The 16,502-nt window shown below is 58.4% G+C and overlaps 3 protein-coding genes across 3 annotated transcripts; all 3 read right to left on the reverse strand.

Annotated features, from left to right (window-relative positions):
* Positions 1-1,221: 1,221 nt before the first annotated feature.
* On the reverse strand, positions 1,222-3,708 carry B0H18DRAFT_1083874 (HSF-type DNA-binding-domain-containing protein; the record flags this gene model as incomplete). Its single annotated transcript, XM_048031719.1, has 8 exons — positions 1,222-1,525; positions 1,558-1,945; positions 2,036-2,177; positions 2,265-2,420; positions 2,703-2,756; positions 2,819-2,885; positions 2,948-3,004; positions 3,062-3,708. 8 exons carry the CDS (start codon positions 3,706-3,708, stop codon positions 1,222-1,224), a joined length of 1,815 nt encoding a protein of 604 aa, XP_047895928.1.
* A 4,071-nt stretch (positions 3,709-7,779) lies between these two features.
* On the reverse strand, positions 7,780-9,709 carry B0H18DRAFT_953192 (major royal jelly protein-domain-containing protein; the record flags this gene model as incomplete). The annotated part of the gene is made up of 11 exons (XM_048042170.1): positions 7,780-7,855; positions 7,929-7,958; positions 8,015-8,082; positions 8,145-8,218; positions 8,272-8,475; positions 8,534-8,564; positions 8,615-8,670; positions 8,727-9,166; positions 9,216-9,325; positions 9,398-9,580; positions 9,638-9,709. The coding sequence occupies 11 exons, from the start codon at positions 9,707-9,709 to the stop codon at positions 7,780-7,782; spliced, it is 1,344 nt and encodes a 447-aa protein (XP_047895929.1).
* Positions 9,710-12,873: 3,164 nt separating this feature from the next.
* Positions 12,874-16,362, reverse strand: B0H18DRAFT_905517 (dipeptidyl aminopeptidase). Its single transcript, XM_048041494.1, has 16 exons — positions 16,225-16,362; positions 15,963-16,191; positions 15,810-15,913; positions 15,672-15,755; positions 15,441-15,616; positions 14,800-15,391; positions 14,545-14,744; positions 14,258-14,480; positions 14,106-14,214; positions 13,979-14,054; positions 13,729-13,923; positions 13,626-13,680; positions 13,500-13,574; positions 13,419-13,443; positions 13,148-13,367; positions 12,874-13,093 (listed from the first exon to the last, which is right to left on the reverse strand). Exons 2-16 carry the CDS (start codon positions 16,060-16,062, stop codon positions 12,988-12,990), a joined length of 2,340 nt encoding a protein of 779 aa, XP_047895930.1. The 5' UTR covers positions 16,063-16,191; positions 16,225-16,362; the 3' UTR covers positions 12,874-12,987.
* Positions 16,363-16,502: the final 140 nt, after the last annotated feature.

A 16,502-nucleotide genomic window follows, 5' to 3' on the forward strand; every position in this document is an offset into this window, starting at 1 on the left:
CAGTACACCCTCTTGTGCCTCGTCCTGTCCCTGTCATCCGCGCGATTTATTAAGGGTTAACGACGAATTTCTACGGCATCCACTCACCGTTTACGCTAACCCTCCTTCCGCGCAGACAGAGTCCACAACCACACCCGTCCTCGAGGACGGCCGGTTGACAGGTATACAGATGCTCTTCCATTTTTCTTCTTTCGTAGGTAGCTAGCTATGTAACAAGTGCGATGTGTGTATGTGGGGTGCGTCTGTACGCGCACGTAGACCAAAATCCGTACGCAGCGCGCGTACGCCCGGCGAGCATGGTTGCATGGTAATACACGTCTATGAATGATCCCCAAAAGCACGAGAGGACGGGAAACGGACTGTACACACGACATGAGCGACCGAGGAGCACAGGGAGGAGGAAGGCAGGCAGAGAGTGCGACACCGTGGAGAACCGGAGAGTGAGACGACAGCGAAGGATCCCAATGGCGGCGAATGAGTGCGATGCGAACACGAAGTCGAAAGGCGATCCAGGTCAGCGGCCCGGGAGAGGTCGGGTAGCTGGGGATGTGCGGGTATGGCGCGGTGGAAGGTGTGGGTATGGGTTTGGGTTTGGATTTGTGAGGAGTGGGTAGGAAATGCAGAGCATGACACGGGCAGACGGATATCGACCGTAAGTAGGCGGTACAGGTATACACGTGAATGCAGCGGGGTAAAAGTGGGTAAGTATGCACACGAAGACGGACCGGCTATGTGACAAACAGCAAAACAGATGCAGCGACGAAGGGGAAGAATGAGCGACAGCGACGGATGGTTGTAGTACACGCGCGACCCAGCCTAGAGTCGCGCGGGGGATGGATGAACAGGGGAGGGGATTCCTTTTTCTTTTGCAGACACCGACACCGACACCGACACCTATCGCACAACAGCACCCCGCAGAGTCCAATCACTGTCCAAGACCAGAGCAACGAGGAGCGAGCAACGAGCAAGCAAGCACCACCGCACGCACTCCGGCGCGTGCCCCGACGTCGAATTGAGCACCGCGCACAGAGCGCGCCCATCCACGCATCCACGGTGAAACCACGCACGGACAACAAGACTGAGGCGCACCTCCACCTCTCACCGCCCCTTCGCCTCCATGGACCCCTCAACTCTTCCCAGGGACCCCAGGCACGACCATTCCAGGCAATCCGCCCGCCGTCCGACCCACATTGCCAATATTCGGCACCGTCTCCTCCCTCCTCAACCCACCCACGCCTCTAAACCCCGATCCGCCCATCCCGGCACCACCACCCCCGCGCCCAAGCTCCCGCTCCCCAGCCCGCTCCCGCTCCTCGGCCGCCCCGCCGCGCCCCACCCGCTGCCCAGCGCGCCATACCCCAGCGGCGCACTGTCGCTCCGCGCCCTGCTCTTCTTCCCGCCCTCCCCGCCGCCGAGCCCGCCGATCGGCGTGCTCAGCCCCGACGACGGTGCCGTCCGCTGGCGCTTCGCCCCGCCCACGCGCTCGTCGAGGTCCATCGGCCCCGGCGACGGCGGCAGCGGCGTGCTCAGCGGCGCGGGGCCCCGTCCGGCGCATACCGCCCCGCGTAGCTGTGGTGCGCGCCCCCGCCGGACGCGCTCCCGTGGTGCGAGTGCATCGCCGCGCTCTCGTACGGCAGGTGCTGGAACGAGTGCTGCCGCGAGAGGCTGCTCGCGGGCGTGTGGCTCTGCGAGTGGTGGTGCGAGTGGTGCGCGCCGCCGTGCGCGTGGTGCGGGAAGTCCGCGGTGGTCGGGCTGCTCCCTGGGCTCGCGCCGAGCGAGTGCAGCGAGTGCGTGTGGTGCAGGGTGTGCGCGTGCGCGGGGCCGGACATGGAGAGCGAGGGCAGGAAGCCGCCGCCGCCCGCGTGCGGTGTTGCCGAGTTGGGGGAGGTGATGTAGATGTTCGGGTTGTCCGGTTCGAGGAGGTCGGCCGGGAAGGGGAGTTGCACTGCTCGCGCGCACGCATCGAGAGTAGATGGAACATGCAAGAATATTCAGTCGGCCCGTTCCACGCAGAGGGAAGGAAACAATTACGCACGCGTCCCAGGCCACATCCTCTGCACGACCTCATACATCGCCTTCGTCACACCCGCCAGCCTCTCCACGCGTCCCCTCTCCGCATGGTACATCAAGCTCAGCCGTCTATTCTCTTCCCTAACCTGCGCAAGCTGCGCCGCGACCTCCATCCGCATCCGCACGCCAAATTAGCATACACGCTCTGCCGGGAACGCACGCACGGCGGCGGCGGGAGAACGGGCGCAACGTACCTCTCCGGGGAGCTCCACGCGGTGCTTCGTCGCCGGGTCGGGCTCGAGCGCCTTGCGCTTGATCTCCTCGAGCAGGTCGGGCCGCCCGCGCAGAAACTTGTGGTGCGAGAACTCCCACGTCTGCACGTCGGCGGAGGTGCGCTGCGCGCGGGGCGTCTGCAGAGGGGGAGGAGGCGCGCGCACGCGTGCGTGTGTCAGTACGGCGACAGAGAGGCAGCCCGGGATCATGATGATGTCAAAGTTTGAAATGCGAATGTGAGAGGCGCGATCCGGAGAATAGTGACCAATGAGGGGGATTGCGAACGGTCGACGGCGCGGCGGACGCTTCTGAGGTCGGGTATCATATGGAGATGGGGGCCATGGGAGTTTTCAGGACGTTGGCCCGGAATACACAAAAAGAGGACGAGAAAGGCGCCGCAAGATACGGAATGGACGTACCCGGTTGATCTTGTGGAAACCATACATGTTCAGCTGTCGCACGAAGCTCGAGAACTACGCAGAGGGCGGATGTCAGCGTCCGGGGCGCCAGGCCTGCATGGGAAGGGAAGACTGACATTGTTGTGCTTGAAGTGCGAGCCGAGGATCGTCCGACTGAACTCACCCACATTCGACACCACAAAGCTGGCGGCGGGTGGCGATGGTTGAGCATCGAAAGCCCACAAATCATCGCGGGGCGCACGCACCTGGTACCGAGCTCCGTCCACTGAATGAACTGCGCGCTTTTTGGATCATTGATCATCCTGGCACGAAAGATGGTAAATGAGACACGCAGCGACGTGCAAGGCGGGCACACGCACTGATACAACTTTGTGACAAAGTTGTTTGTCCCAAGCGGTTTGCCCAACATGCCGACCTGGGGAGGCATGCTACCATGCGCACCCTGGCTCGCGCTGCCTTGCTGTAATGACGAGGCCTCGAGTGGCTTCAGGTGGTCATCCTGCTCGCCGCCGCTCGTGCTGCCGTCCACGGGGCTCCCCTCGGTATCGAGCCCGCCATAGTTCATATCCACCTCGTCGTACGGGCTCGCGTCCATCGAGTGATCGCCGTACGGCTCTTCGATGTTTGTGCTCAAGGCAGGGACGGTCGGGAAGCTGCGCTTGCGCGGGACGCTCTTGTCCGACGATGAGCTGGAGCGGGAGCTAGTAAGGCGACGGCCGGAGTAGTCGTACGCCTCCTCGTAGCGGACGGAGGCATGGTCGGCGCCGGACCCGGGAGGCGCGAAGGAGAAAGGCGGCTGGAGCCCGGGGTGGTGGTGGGCATGATGCGCATGGAGGCCTGAGGGACTGATGGGTGTGATCGGTGAGACGTGGGAGCTGGGCTGCGTGCTCGGGTGGGGGCTGGGATTGATGGGGCTCATGTTGGTCGGGGACGCGACGGAGAGGGAGGAGAGGTTGAGACTGAGGGACGCGCGGTCCGGGTGGGCGTCGGAGACGGACACGTTCATCGGCGGCGGGGGCGGCTGGGTGTAGTACGGGTACTGGTCGCCAGACGGGCCAGACGAGGAGGGCGAGGGATAGGAAGACTGGGAGTGCTGGACAAGATGGCTCACGGAGGATGTGGACCACTGCTGGGCCTGCTGCTGCTGGGCCTGCTGGGAGTAGGGGCCGTCGGCGGACATGGGGGAGGCGGGGGATGGGAGTAGGTTGCAGAAGGGTCCATGGACGCGCTCGGGCGACGCGGGCTGGCAGCGCGCAGGAGGGAGAGGAAGAGGGGAGCCGCGACCGGGCGGCGGGGCGCAGGACGAAGCTGCTGCAGGACGGGAGGGGTGAGGCGTGCGCAGAGGCGGAGGGTGGAGGAGGAGAGAAGGGCGAGGGAGACTTGCGGCGGAGGCATGCCACCGCTCACATCCACCATAAATCGCGATTTCGGGGTCACAAACAAGCGCGCCGCCCGTATCAGCACACGTGCCCCGCCCACAAGTCCATCTCCCGTCCCCGCCTCTCGCCTCCCTCGTCCATCCATGCCGGCATCCCTGCGTCCCCGCCAGCCTCCCACCACGGACACGCCATCAACCAGTGCGCCTCGTCCAGCAGAGTCCCACGTACGTCGTCGCGTCGCCTTCCCATCACCCGTGGCAGCACGCGACACGCGCTACGACACAGCGCCCCCTCTCTGTCGCAGTCCCCGCTGCACACTGTACGTCCATGCACGGCCCAATATGGCGCCCGTCCGCGCGCGCGCCGCGACATGCCCGGAAATTCTCGCCTGGCGCGCGCTCGGCCACTGTTGCACCCACGAACCTCCACCCCACAGCCGCACGAGCCTACGCAGCGGCCGCACCCAGGTCGCCCGCAACCGCGTCTCTCTGCTCAGAGCGCACGCTGCGGTCCCGTCCCGGACTGGGACACCTTCCTGATTCGCCATTCACCGCTCCCCGTCGCTCGCTTCGCGTCCTCCCGTGACGCGCAGGCCCAGGAGATTGGGTAATCGCGGCCAATCGAAGCGCGTCCTCCGTGGCCACTGACATTGATCATGGGCTCTCTCCCGCACTCGCACACGCCATCCGCCAACGCGCGGCACGACACACGGCCCACGCCCAGCCCATCGCGCCGTCCATCGCGATATCTCGCCTGCCGCCTCCCAGTGTGGCCACATCTACGCGCGCCGCCGTCGAGCCGTCCCAATCTCGAGCCACGCCGCTACCCCCCTCCGGAGCCACCGTTCAACCGAGCGCGACGCCCCCGTGTGTGTGTCTGCACCTCCCTCTCACAACGTAACCGGTACCGGCTCGCCCGCCTCATCAACGGAAATTGATCGCTGATATGCTTTGCTCCCCGAGCTCGCCGCTCCAAATCCAGCCATGCCCACTCCAACTGCGAGTGCCTGCAGACCCAAAAGAACCCGAAGCGCAGGAAGCATCCCGCGAGCGCCTCTCGCTCGAGCTTCCAACGACCTTCCCACTTGGCCCGCGGTAAGTAGTGCATTCCCCGCAGCGCCGGGCGATTAGCCTTTCCGCCGTCATCTCAGTCCGTGTCTGGACTCTGGAACTGGGGCTCGCTTGCCGTCGAGAGCACTCGGCTGGTCGTCGGCGGAATCCCATGCGCAGCGGGCCGCACTCGCCTAGCGAGCACGATCTCTAATTTACTACACGCAATCATATGCCCCGGCGCGTTCGCGTTCCCACTGCTGCTCTCGCTTTTCGCGCTTGCCTGCATCATGATGCAGCAGGTCGGCTACGATCCCACTTTGTATGCCCAGAGGCGTCGGCGGTGTCCCGCGCGAGAATGGCGATGAGTCCTGCGCGGGGGCGCGATAGTACGTTACGGCAGACGGACGTGGGACCATCTCCACCTGCGTTCTGCATACGTACATTTGATAAGTGAAGCCCGCTCGTCGGCCCATCCTGACGTCCCGCGACCCCCGTCCGCCCACGTCCTCCGTGTCACCTCGACGGACGGCGGACGGGTGGGACGTGGCCGCGGCGGAAGGTGGCTGGATGGCCTGGCGAAGGTACCGCTCGGCCGGCGTGCTGCGCTGCTGTTCCCCAGGCACGGAACGCGCAGACGCAGGCCTCCGATCAACGCCCCATTATATCAAGATCGTGGCCGCACGGCACGGTCGTGATCACGCACCCGCGCGCGCACGCTCCCCGCCTTCTCGCACGCAGATTTAGCTTTGCGAAGACGAAGACGAAGGGAGCGCAGAGGCGCGGCCCTGCGGTAGGGCACGTAGTGCACTAGGACTGGCGATCCTGGGGGATCTAAGCTAGTGCGGAAGCTTCTCACTTAAGTTAGGGGCGATCGATGGGCGGGGAGGCATCGAACGCGATCGGACGGACGCCACGAAGGGACACTAACGGGGGCCCCGCCTTGGCCCCGCCCACGTGTCTACCGCGCGCCCGACACGCGGGCGCCCTGGCACTGCGGGGACACAGGCGCTCGGACAGTGCCAGATCTAGGTACACTGATCATGCCACGGAAATTGGAATGCGGGCACTCGACGTGTTACAGGACGTCGCGGACGGACCGTGTGGAATCTGGATATGCCACAATCAGGGCATCAAGTCGTCCATTGCGGCGTGCGTTGGCACGTTGACGGCGGAGCTCTGAAAAGCCGACAGGCAATGTAGATCCAGCAGAAGGGATTGGCAATTGCTGGACAGTCTACAGCTTGAAGCTTGTAGCTGCAGGGCAGAAGGCTGTGGTTGCACATAAGATTTTTTGATCGACATGCTGCATCTTGTGTTCGATAGTTACGTATCGTGTTTTCTGGCATGGTGAATGAACGTTCGGACGCGAGTCACTCAAGCAGGGGCGAGACAGAGGATGTCGGGTGGGCTGCTACTGTTGTCATTTAAGCTTGTCAGGTTCCCAACTAGATCCTCTCCATGTCGCCTTGCCCGTCACCGCAAAGAATGTGAATTGCTGCAGAACATAACGGCACTGCCAGCGCTCCGACTCCGAGTAGACTTCATTCGTTCTCAGTAAACGGAATATCGATAGGCACTCTGGCGAAGCGCACACATGGCACAGGCACTGACTGTATCGGAGTGGCCTCGGTTGTACCCGTCGGCGCCTCAGCGAGGAGAGGACTCAGTTCGACCTCGGGATGATCCCACTTGCCCACCATCTACTTATAGAGTGGAAGCCACTCGACCGCTGCGTGCGCACGAGGCACAAGTGCAGTATCATTTTATCGTTCACATCATGATGGGAGGGGAACTTGTGGCCTACTATCCTGCCATGACTGTCGTCGTGATGCGGCTCTCATGCCAGTTTGGAAATGAAATCACGCAGATATTCTTCATATCGCGCGTTTGTAGCCAGTACTGGCTCGGACGCAGGATATGGCGTGGAACCACGGCCTGCACCGTGACCGTTGGATTTTGAAACGTTTGACTGTTGGAGTGTTGGCGACAAGTACGGTCCGCTGTCTCTGACGAATCCACACATCCCGTTGAAACCTTTCCTGACAATATCCAATAGCCTTCGCATGTCTGTCCTACATCCCCATTCAGTGATCAGCGCTCCGGCTCCACTCCCAACTTAACCGTGATGCGACCTCAGCGGAACGGGACACCGCCAGTCGGATTGAGTACTGACACACAGCTCCTCGGCGGGACGCTCCCCCGTCAGGCTGTACGTTGCGCCGCCGACGATGGGCGCTGTTCCGCAGGACGTTCGCGGTGCTGTTCCGGCCTCACATCGGACTCCGGACATGGCGCACCTTGCCGGGAGTGCATGGGTGCGGCGCTATGCGTGCCGTCACGGTGGCAGGATCCGGGAGTGGTACAACGTCGACGGGCACGCGGGGTTTCCGAGTCGTCCGTGCTGCGCGGCGGCGGCGTGAGTCTCACGACACTGAAGAGTCCGGTCGGTAGCGGAAACCACGACGATGCGATGTTCATACCACGTCGTGACCCATACAAGATCTCGCGAGCCATACCCGAGCCAACGCCTCCGTGCGTCCATGTCCGAGTCCGAGTCCGAGACGAGCTGAGCATGGGACGAGGGACTCAGACTCAGGCTCGAGCCCCGGAAGCCAGGCCAAGCGGACAGATTGACATTGGCCTTGCTCAGGCCAATTGCGTGGCCTTCTGCGCTTCGATGGGGGCCCTGAACATCGCCCAGGGCCGCGTGCGCAGGTCGGTCCTGTCCGCATGCGACGGCGGGGGAGTGGGTATCAGCGAAGTGCGCCCGAGATGAGCCTGGGTGCGCCGCTTACCCGTTCTGGTAGTTGGGTCCGAGCCAGAGCCTGTGCGCGGGAGTGAGCGGACGGCACGGTGGAGGCGGGTGGGGCGGGGGACGTACTGGTTACTGGTGAAGTACACGTAGCTACCGCCGCTCTGTAAGGTTGCAACGGACAAGGTATCGGGCCACTACGAGAGAGGGTCTTGTCAGTCAAAAATAAATGAACTGTCATCGGAGAGTCATGCCAAACCTGAATGGCCGGGTCGCGGATGAAAGGCTCGACGATGCCCGTCGCCGGGTTGTACCTCGTCACCGCGTTATGTTCTGCACACAAACGAATTAGCCCCGCTCGCGCCTCACAGAATCATCCCACTCACCGGGCGCGCCAGCGTAAATATACCCCGAGCTGTCCGTCTCCATCCCGTCCGCGTTGCTCCCGCTCTCGCCGAGGTGCTCCACAGCCTGCTTGGCGAGCAAGTACGCAGCGGGGTGGTCCGGTCCCGGCTCGACCTTGAGATACGACGTCGGGATGCGCCAGAATTGTCGGCTGGCCAGGGGAGCGAAGTAAAGATATTGACCGTCTGACGCGGGAGAACGGAGTCTGAGTTGAATATACACCAACTTGATTCTAAGGCTTACCAGGAGAGAGGGCGATGCCGTCGACAGCATACTATAGAAAGCTTAGTCGCGAATAGTATGCAGTGCAGTCGATTCACTGACCAGGCCGAAGTTATTGACCGCGTAAGGCGCCGTCACAGGGTATAGGTAGAACGGCACTATGGAAAGGGTCAGACGAGTCCGATGCCTCCTCTTAAAAGCTTCCTTGACGTACCTCCATCGTATACGGGCACAAAGCCGTTATCAGGTGTCACAGACTGGTGTCCATCAAGGTGCCTCCACGACTGCCCAGTCGCCAGGTTAACTACAACCAGCCCCGGGCGGTTCGGCGAGCTGTCCGTGATGTAAGCGTAGCCTTCCCCACGGAGGTCGAAGCGGACGTCGTTGATAGACGAGTCAGCGTAGACGACGCTCGCGGGGAACGTGTACGTCGCGAAGTTCGTCCCGTTGAGGTAGAACCCGACGAGCTTCGGGCCGCCGGGGACCGCCGCGAGGAGGTACGAGCCGTTCACCTCTGGGCGGCCCGTGTCGAGCGCCCACACGCGGTCGAGCCCGTCGACGACGACGGACTGGACGAACAGGAGCTTGTCGGTGACGATGCTGTAGCCGGGGTTGCTCGCGTTGGCGAATGCTGGGGGTGTGTTCCATTCCTGGCTGCTCGACGTGAGCACGTAAACGTAGATCGACGGTGGGAGATGCTCACTTGGGCCATGGCGCTTCCGTTGTGGTGCTGGTGAAGGTCGCCAGGGTGTACGTCTCGTTGCCGCGAGGGAAGGTCGTGAACACTGACCCATCACTGGCTACGCCGACGCCCTGTCGATCATGCCATGAACACAAGCACAGTGAGTGAAGCTACAGCTAAAAACCGATTCGAGGTCCACGTACGATAGGCCAATAGTTGTAGTACGCATGCACGAGCTCTATCGTTGGACCGAAAGAGCCTGTGTCATAATGGATGCGGGCCTGAGCCAGACCCGGGTCCTCGTAGACATTGTATGGCAGTGGGGCCGCCGAGTTTCCTAGTGTCGCGTTGGGGTCCGGTGTCCCAGCTGGGGGAAACTCTGGGAACTAAATCATGCCGTTGGTTCGTTAGCATCGGCGAAATATGGCAGGCGCTGGGCATACATCGAAGACGCTGTCATTGGACTGCGCAACGGCGGCTACTGCCCAGAGGATGAACGGTAGTAGGAGAGCCATGGCTATCTCACGTACCCAGATTGACAGGGCAGGAATTTTATAGTGATTCGGTCAGAGCCGCCACGCAATGAATGCGTCTCCTCCCTGAAAGCACCTACGACATAAATAGAAGTGCACTCGAAATGTGTGTGGGGGTATTCTTGCTGCCCCAGTGGGAGTTGAAGTGTCATGCTTGAGGCACATGCGACAGTCGTGGACCCTCTTAATCGCCATTTTTTGAACGCGAGGACAGTATTGACCGTATAAAGAAGTAGCACGGTCCCAGCGGAGAGTGATCTCGGCCAATGAAAGCCTGTGATGATGTCGAAGCCGCATCACTTACTTCATCCGAATTGAAGGAAGCCTTACTTGTGCACGTTCGCTGGAAAGTAATCATGAGTCCTCGTTCACGAGACTAGGGATGAATTAAACCTAAGCATGCTGTCATTTCCGTACGGGACGCCGCCAGCCACAGCCTTTGGGCGTGAGACGGGATCTGTAGTTAGCGAGACATGCTGTGCGAGAAAGGGGGACGAAGTATAACGGCTGACGGTAGATGGTGGCTATGAATGACCATACATGCCGGCGGAGAGCTCTTGGCTTGTAGTGTGTACTCACGAGCATCGCCAATCGTGGCGTCGGTGCATTCATTCGCAAAGCAGTGCATCCACGTGGAGACGTGGTCACCTACCAGAACGGCCGCCGTGGTGCACGCTGGCAGTGAGACGTGCTAATTGGCTAACTGGAGAGCAATTGTCAAAACATATTCAAACGGAGTCAAAGCGACGCACCGGAATTCCGAAGTACATATAACGCTCGCAGAGAACTCTATGTATATCTTGCCTCAATCGAAAGGCATGCTAACAGAACCTGGAGTGTCCAAGCTCCTACGGTCGGCATATTGCACGAGATGCTTCATCTGCTACATTCACGAAAGCCTAGTCCTTCTAATATGACAGAAGGATAACGAAAGATCTCCCGAGCTAATGATAGGCTGCGAGCACAACGTTAACTATGCTGCAATGAACCGTGACTGAAATGAGCGCGCCTGAAATGCGATAGAATACCCGTTGTAGAGTCGAACTCCAACCTCCACAATGTTGTTTTGAGCACCCTACGGGTATGAAACGGCTTCTGTCAATCGGAGCAATCCGGGATGCGTACAAGGGATGCGTCGCAGCTCGTACTAAGGCGTATGTGAACGGACCCCAACTAGGGTGAGACTCACCAAGGTTATAAACCGAGTGGTAGAGCCATCCACCGAATGCGAGGAGCAAAGAGACTAGCCTTGTGTCATTCGAACCGACGTCACCAATGGTAAGTTGACAGGTGAATGCCAATTTCCTTCGTACTGCGATGATAGGGCGCAGATTTTGCGAAGCACCACATCCGTCGTGCACGTACAAGACCCGTATGCGACACGGACATCGCGAGGCGCATGGTAAGTTAAGACCATCGAGAATAAAATTCCTGTACCACGATCCAGTGCTGGATCCAAGACGCCCAGCCATGGGTAATACGACTGGGAAGAGACCGGGAGAGGAATGAGACAGGGCTCAGTGGTCACTCGAGAGCGCGAAACCATGTCCTACAAATGGTCCTCGTATCGGCTTAAGTAGTTCGTTTGGAGATACTTATCAATGATATGAAACTGAATACCGACTTCAAGTTGATTCACCGGCGATGCCAGCGGCCAAACAGTTCAAAGAGTCGCCGATGCCAGTAGTAATATGTGCGAGCCCGTGCTTCGACATGTGTAATCCTGAAAGCCAAAAATGTTGGAGGGTACTTGCTCTATTGACCAGCCTAAGCTCCTCTAGTATTCACGCTGATCTACTGTGCATTTGCTGGCATGTCGAGGCCGAAGGCGCACGCTCGTACTGGGAAGTTGATGATGATGAGGGTCGGGGACATGATGGAGGCTCGGGGGGAAGAACATTGACATAGGCGCTCCGAGAAGCTCGGACGTATACTGTGCAGCTCCGGCGCGAGCGCTGATTCCGATTCGATGTTGAACCGCAGATTCGACGATGCGAAGTGGTTTGACTCTCTGACATAGATATACAAGACTCGAAACTTGAGCGCGACAGTGCTTGCAGGGTCCCACGATACAATTGAGCAGTCTGCGGCAGTTGAAATCATCCTCCTGCTCTTTGCGCACCACTGGGAGCCTCGAACGCTGCCATTCACCCATTCATGCGGCTAGAGCAAAGATATCTGATACACAATTGATACACAACTGCTGATACAGCGACGCGGATGACAGGCTACACTCGTTCGTCGGCAGACCAACCCGAACTCGTGTCTCGACTCGTGTACAGACCGATCTGCAACATCCGACTGGGGTCGAACATACGATGTCAAGCTTGAAGTATCCGCAAAAGAGACGATAAAGCAGCATACCTAGAAGCGTGCCACACGCCCTATGTCGCAAGTGCTTTACTTGCTCTTGGGGGGCTCAGCACAGCCGCACGCCGGCCAGGCACAAGACCCGCCGTTCTTCTCGACGTTGGCGCACTTCACGGTGTCCTGTGGGTCGATTGTCCATAAGTCAACGGTCATCAAGGTAGCAAATCATACTCACAGACATAGCGTTGGATGTGAGTGAAGAGGTAGTGGTGGGTGGTGGTGGTGGTGGTGGTGGAAGTGTGAGCTTGGGGAAAAGACGGAATAGCTGGCCTTCTTAAATACCACATCTATCGCTGGGGCATGCCGTACGGCGAGGACACGCCCAGCCCAGATGCCTAGGTTGCGTTGTGCAATGCGGGGCGTCCCGACAGTAATTGAAACGATACTAGTGGCTGAACCAAGGTTAGCTATGAAACGTCCGACAGATAATTGGCTTGCGGGCGGACAAATGAGGGCACAAGCATATGTCACCTCAGCTGAGTGTGAGGTGTCAGAATACGGGAAGCTGTGGTCCTATGCCACTCGCAACAACTCCGCATGTCTTGACCTTCGGCTCATTGCCACTGGTACGCGGTTAGTTGGATGATCTTGCTGAAGTGCCCACGTATGTAAATGCCGCTACGGCCGAAGGTTCCAACGTGTTGAGCTTCGCGAGTCTCGAAGCGTCGAGGCACCTGCACCTGAGCATGTCCGTACCGGAATGGCACTTTGGGGGTATGCTGAGCCGGATCGCTTGCCCGACAACCTGAACCTAAACTCGTCCCTTATCTCTCCACGGCACACAAGGCGGGATTCTGACGAAGAAACAGAATAAGTGAGCGAGACTCGTGCGGCCGACGCCAATAATGTATACATAATAAAGTCTAGCATTAGTGAAGATAGTTCAGCATTTACCACGATCTCCGTTTTCCTCCTTTGCCCCATCTCTCAAACAAGAATCTCGTCATGAACTCGTAGAGCTCTCGGTTAGCGTCGCGCTTATAGATACCGTGATCACTACATTCAAAGTCAATCATTTTGACTGGCTTCGATAACACTACCGCAACGCACCTATCAGTGAACATCCTAAACTCGAAGTTCCGCACATGCTCCTGTGTGAACATGTCCAGCAGATGTGCCGTGTTGGCAAAGTGCACATTGTCATCTCCGGTGCCGTGTGCGAGCAAGAAGTCTACATTCCGGAATCCGGTGACGTTTGAGATGGACGCCGTGATGTAACCTTGCGGGTTCACGTTCGGCAAGTTCATGTATCGTTCCGTATAGATCGAGTCTGATGCATGCGTGAGGCAGAGGGCCCTGTACGTCAGACGTTGGAACTCACCATACAGCCGCCAGCTGGTGACGGGCTGGCGAACAGGAGCATGATAAGGGCCTGCATGACGATCGAGAAGGAGTAACTTACCGCGACGGCCATGGCCAAGGTATGTACGCCAGCATCAGCTTCGATCACCTTGGAAGACATGAAACCACCGTACGACTATACACGTAAAGATCAGCACACGACATTCCGTCATCCCCGCCAGCTTACCCAGCCCCAGATGCCAATCCGTTTAGAGTCCACGTAGTTCTTTCCGGCCCAGATCCTGCGTAATGCGATTAGGGTCGTTCGTTTCGCATACTACACAACTTACTTTGCAGCATTGATCTGATCTATGGTCTCGAAGTGCCCCAGGTTATCCTTGACCGGATTTCGAAGCTTTCGGCCTTTGAAACCAGTTCCGCGCCCATCGACTACGACTGTGATATAGTCCATGGAACACGCCAAGAAATCATGCCAGTCGTGACCGTATTCGTGGTTGACCATTTGCGAGCCAGGGCCATTGTATCTGCAATCCGAAGGCTCGTCGGGAAGGGTGAAAGCGATGGAAAGACTGTACATACAGTCGGAACATGACAGCGTATTTCGTTCTCCCCGAGTCATCCATCCTTGGTGGTCGTATCTCTTTGAAGTTGAGTTCTGCTCTGATCGTTCAGCGTACAGACGTACAAAAAATAGCGATTTGCGTACCGTATCCCTCACTTGTAATCGTCCCATAGTTTACGACGGGCGTTTCATACTCTTCAAGTGTCTTGTTGAGCTGAGGATTCTCGGTCAAGACATATTGGAGCCCCCTGTACTAGCTCAGCACTAATCGTGTCGATACGCGTCGCTCATAGCACACCTTGTTTACCAGTTTTGATGACCTTCTGCCAAGGCGGAGACGGTCCTTTATATGTGAGGAGGTAGAAACCGCCCTCTGGCGAAAAGCTCGCATCGTACACGGCCGGACTGCTGACGTCAGTAAGGGCCGTAGGCTTGACGGTGTCAGAGGAACTGATCGCAGGGAGGGGCACCGAGTAGATGTGCCGCTGCAATGAGTCAGGGTTGGCTGCCTGGAAATAGCTGACAGGTCACTTTGTTCAGAGCGTGACGTTCATAAGCGGATCGATACGCAGTCTGCACTCACACAAGGCTACTTTTGGTGTCAACGGCCAGGATACCACCGGTGACTTCCCATTCACCTGATGTCAAGAATCGCGGGGTGCTGGAGTCCGCCGGACTGAATAACGCGATATGGTTGTAGCCCTCAGGAGTGGGAATGACGTCCAGATACGACGAATGACCGTGCGGAGACAAACTCGTGGGTATGGGATAGACACGTTGCGCCTACAATTGACGCATAAGCCAACATCCCACATCGATGCAGTATGAAAGAGGAAACCTGATCGATCCAACCGTCGTCGCCTTGCTCGCCGTCCTTGCCCAACCTCCTCACCACGTGTCCACGGTTTCGCAAGGGGGTATTCTGGCCAAGGTCGAATATGCTGACGGTGCCATTGTTGCCAGCCCGGTTGACTTCGCGCACCAGGAGCGTTTCATTGCCCACCCATGCGATCTCCTGGACGACACTATGGTCTGCAGACTGTCTGCCGTTCCAATCAAGTTGCAGGGAGGCTGAAGCCAGCGCGGCAGGCTGATACCCTCCAAACCGGGTGTCCTGAAGGTATTCATCAAGCTGGAAAACATGTACCGATACGAGCGGGTTCTTGTAGCCAGGCTTCGGGTACTTCATCGTGACATGCGACGGATATGGTACGACTGTATGCGAGTCTTCCGTCGGGTTATAGATGGGAAAAGTATACTCATCGACAGCAGTCTCGTCGAGACTGAGGTACGCGATGTTCTTCGAGTCTGGAGACCACCAAATAGCGTAGTCTGCTGAGAAGACTTCCTCCTCGTACACCCAATCTGGAATGCCGTTGAACATAGATGCGTTCCCGTTGCTCGTGACGCGAATAGGTGATACGTCAGGGCTGTCATGCAATGAGTTTTCAACAGTCGTACACCTAAAGCCGTACTCACGATGCAGCCGGCAGCACATATAAGTCGTTCTTGAGAACATAAGCTATCGACTGGCCTGTGGGTGACCACACTGCATAGGACGTCGCCGGGGGATACGCAGGTGGAACCAGAGGCCAGGTACGCTTAGATTCGAGGTCATGGACATAATAATTCCCGTAGCTAGAATGCCGCCATAGCTGGAAGAGATCGGTATCAATGGCTAGATGAGTTTCGTCAAATGACACAGCATACCTTGATTCTGTCCGCTTTGATCAGCATAAACCTCATGTCGGCAGATAGCTTCCAGGAAGAATGGGTCAACGGTCGCCCGAACTCCTACAAGGAGTTGAGATGAACACGCGCGGGCTGCAAATGAACAATTCATCTCACATCTGTGAGGTCCGTGAACGCAACCAGGTTTCGCGTCGAGTTGCTCTTCAAATCTACAAGAGTCAGATATCCACCCTTCTCCGTGGCGAACACGCCGTCTCCCGCTAGTGTGGTTCAGCACTGAGGTCGCATGCAGCGATATGAGAGCCATACCTTCCGGTACCCACAGAATGCTCTGGCTCGACGGATAGAATGTTCCGTTGAATATATGATCCATAGTGATATGCCTGGTTCCACGAATGCGGTATGGCATACCCGTATACGAGCGTGCCGCGAAGATGCCAATCACACCTGCGACCGCTAGGAGCGACACAAGCGCAATGACAAGACATCGCAGCGACGAAGTATGCTGCGCGCCGTCAATTGTGAAGCAAGACCCGATCTCTACTCATGTATAACACACCTTTCGCGGCACAACGCCCCCATCTTCTAGGTCGCCCGTACTGCGCTGCGAGACCCGTAGTGTACGGCCCAGCTTCTCAAGCTCCTCCTCCTCGTCATCGGAACTGGGAGGGTCAAAGGGTCCTTCTCCGTAGTAAGTCGTCGGCTTGACAGAAGCATAGTCAGGCTCGTCGATGTCCTCTGCTGGCCGTGGATTGGAGGATGCATCGTCCAAAAGGGTATCCGAATCCGTGCCCTCTTGCGGTTCTGCGTCGTAGTTCCGGACGTGCATAGTATCGAAACGCGACGCAA

This window comes from Fomitopsis serialis (genome assembly GCF_022376445.1).
Source record: "Fomitopsis serialis strain Sig1Antser10 chromosome Unknown B0H18scaffold_17, whole genome shotgun sequence".
In the NCBI taxonomy this organism is placed as follows: domain Eukaryota; kingdom Fungi; phylum Basidiomycota; class Agaricomycetes; order Polyporales; family Fomitopsidaceae; genus Fomitopsis; species Fomitopsis serialis.

What these genes read in the sequence shown, in the direction of transcription:
- B0H18DRAFT_905517 (XM_048041494.1), bottom strand. Translation starts at nt 16,062, where the DNA reads ATGCCATACCGCATTCGTGGAACCAGGCATATCACTATGGATCATATA. An exon ending in CATTCTGTGGGTACCGGAAG is followed by an intron (nt 15,914 to 15,962) that starts GTATGGCTCTCA and finishes GAACCACACTAG; the next exon opens with CGGGAGACGGCGTGTTCGCC. An exon ending in TCAAAACTGGTAAACAAGGT is followed by an intron (nt 14,215 to 14,257) that starts GTGCTATGAGCG and finishes GTGCTGAGCTAG; the next exon opens with TACAGGGGGCTCCAATATGT.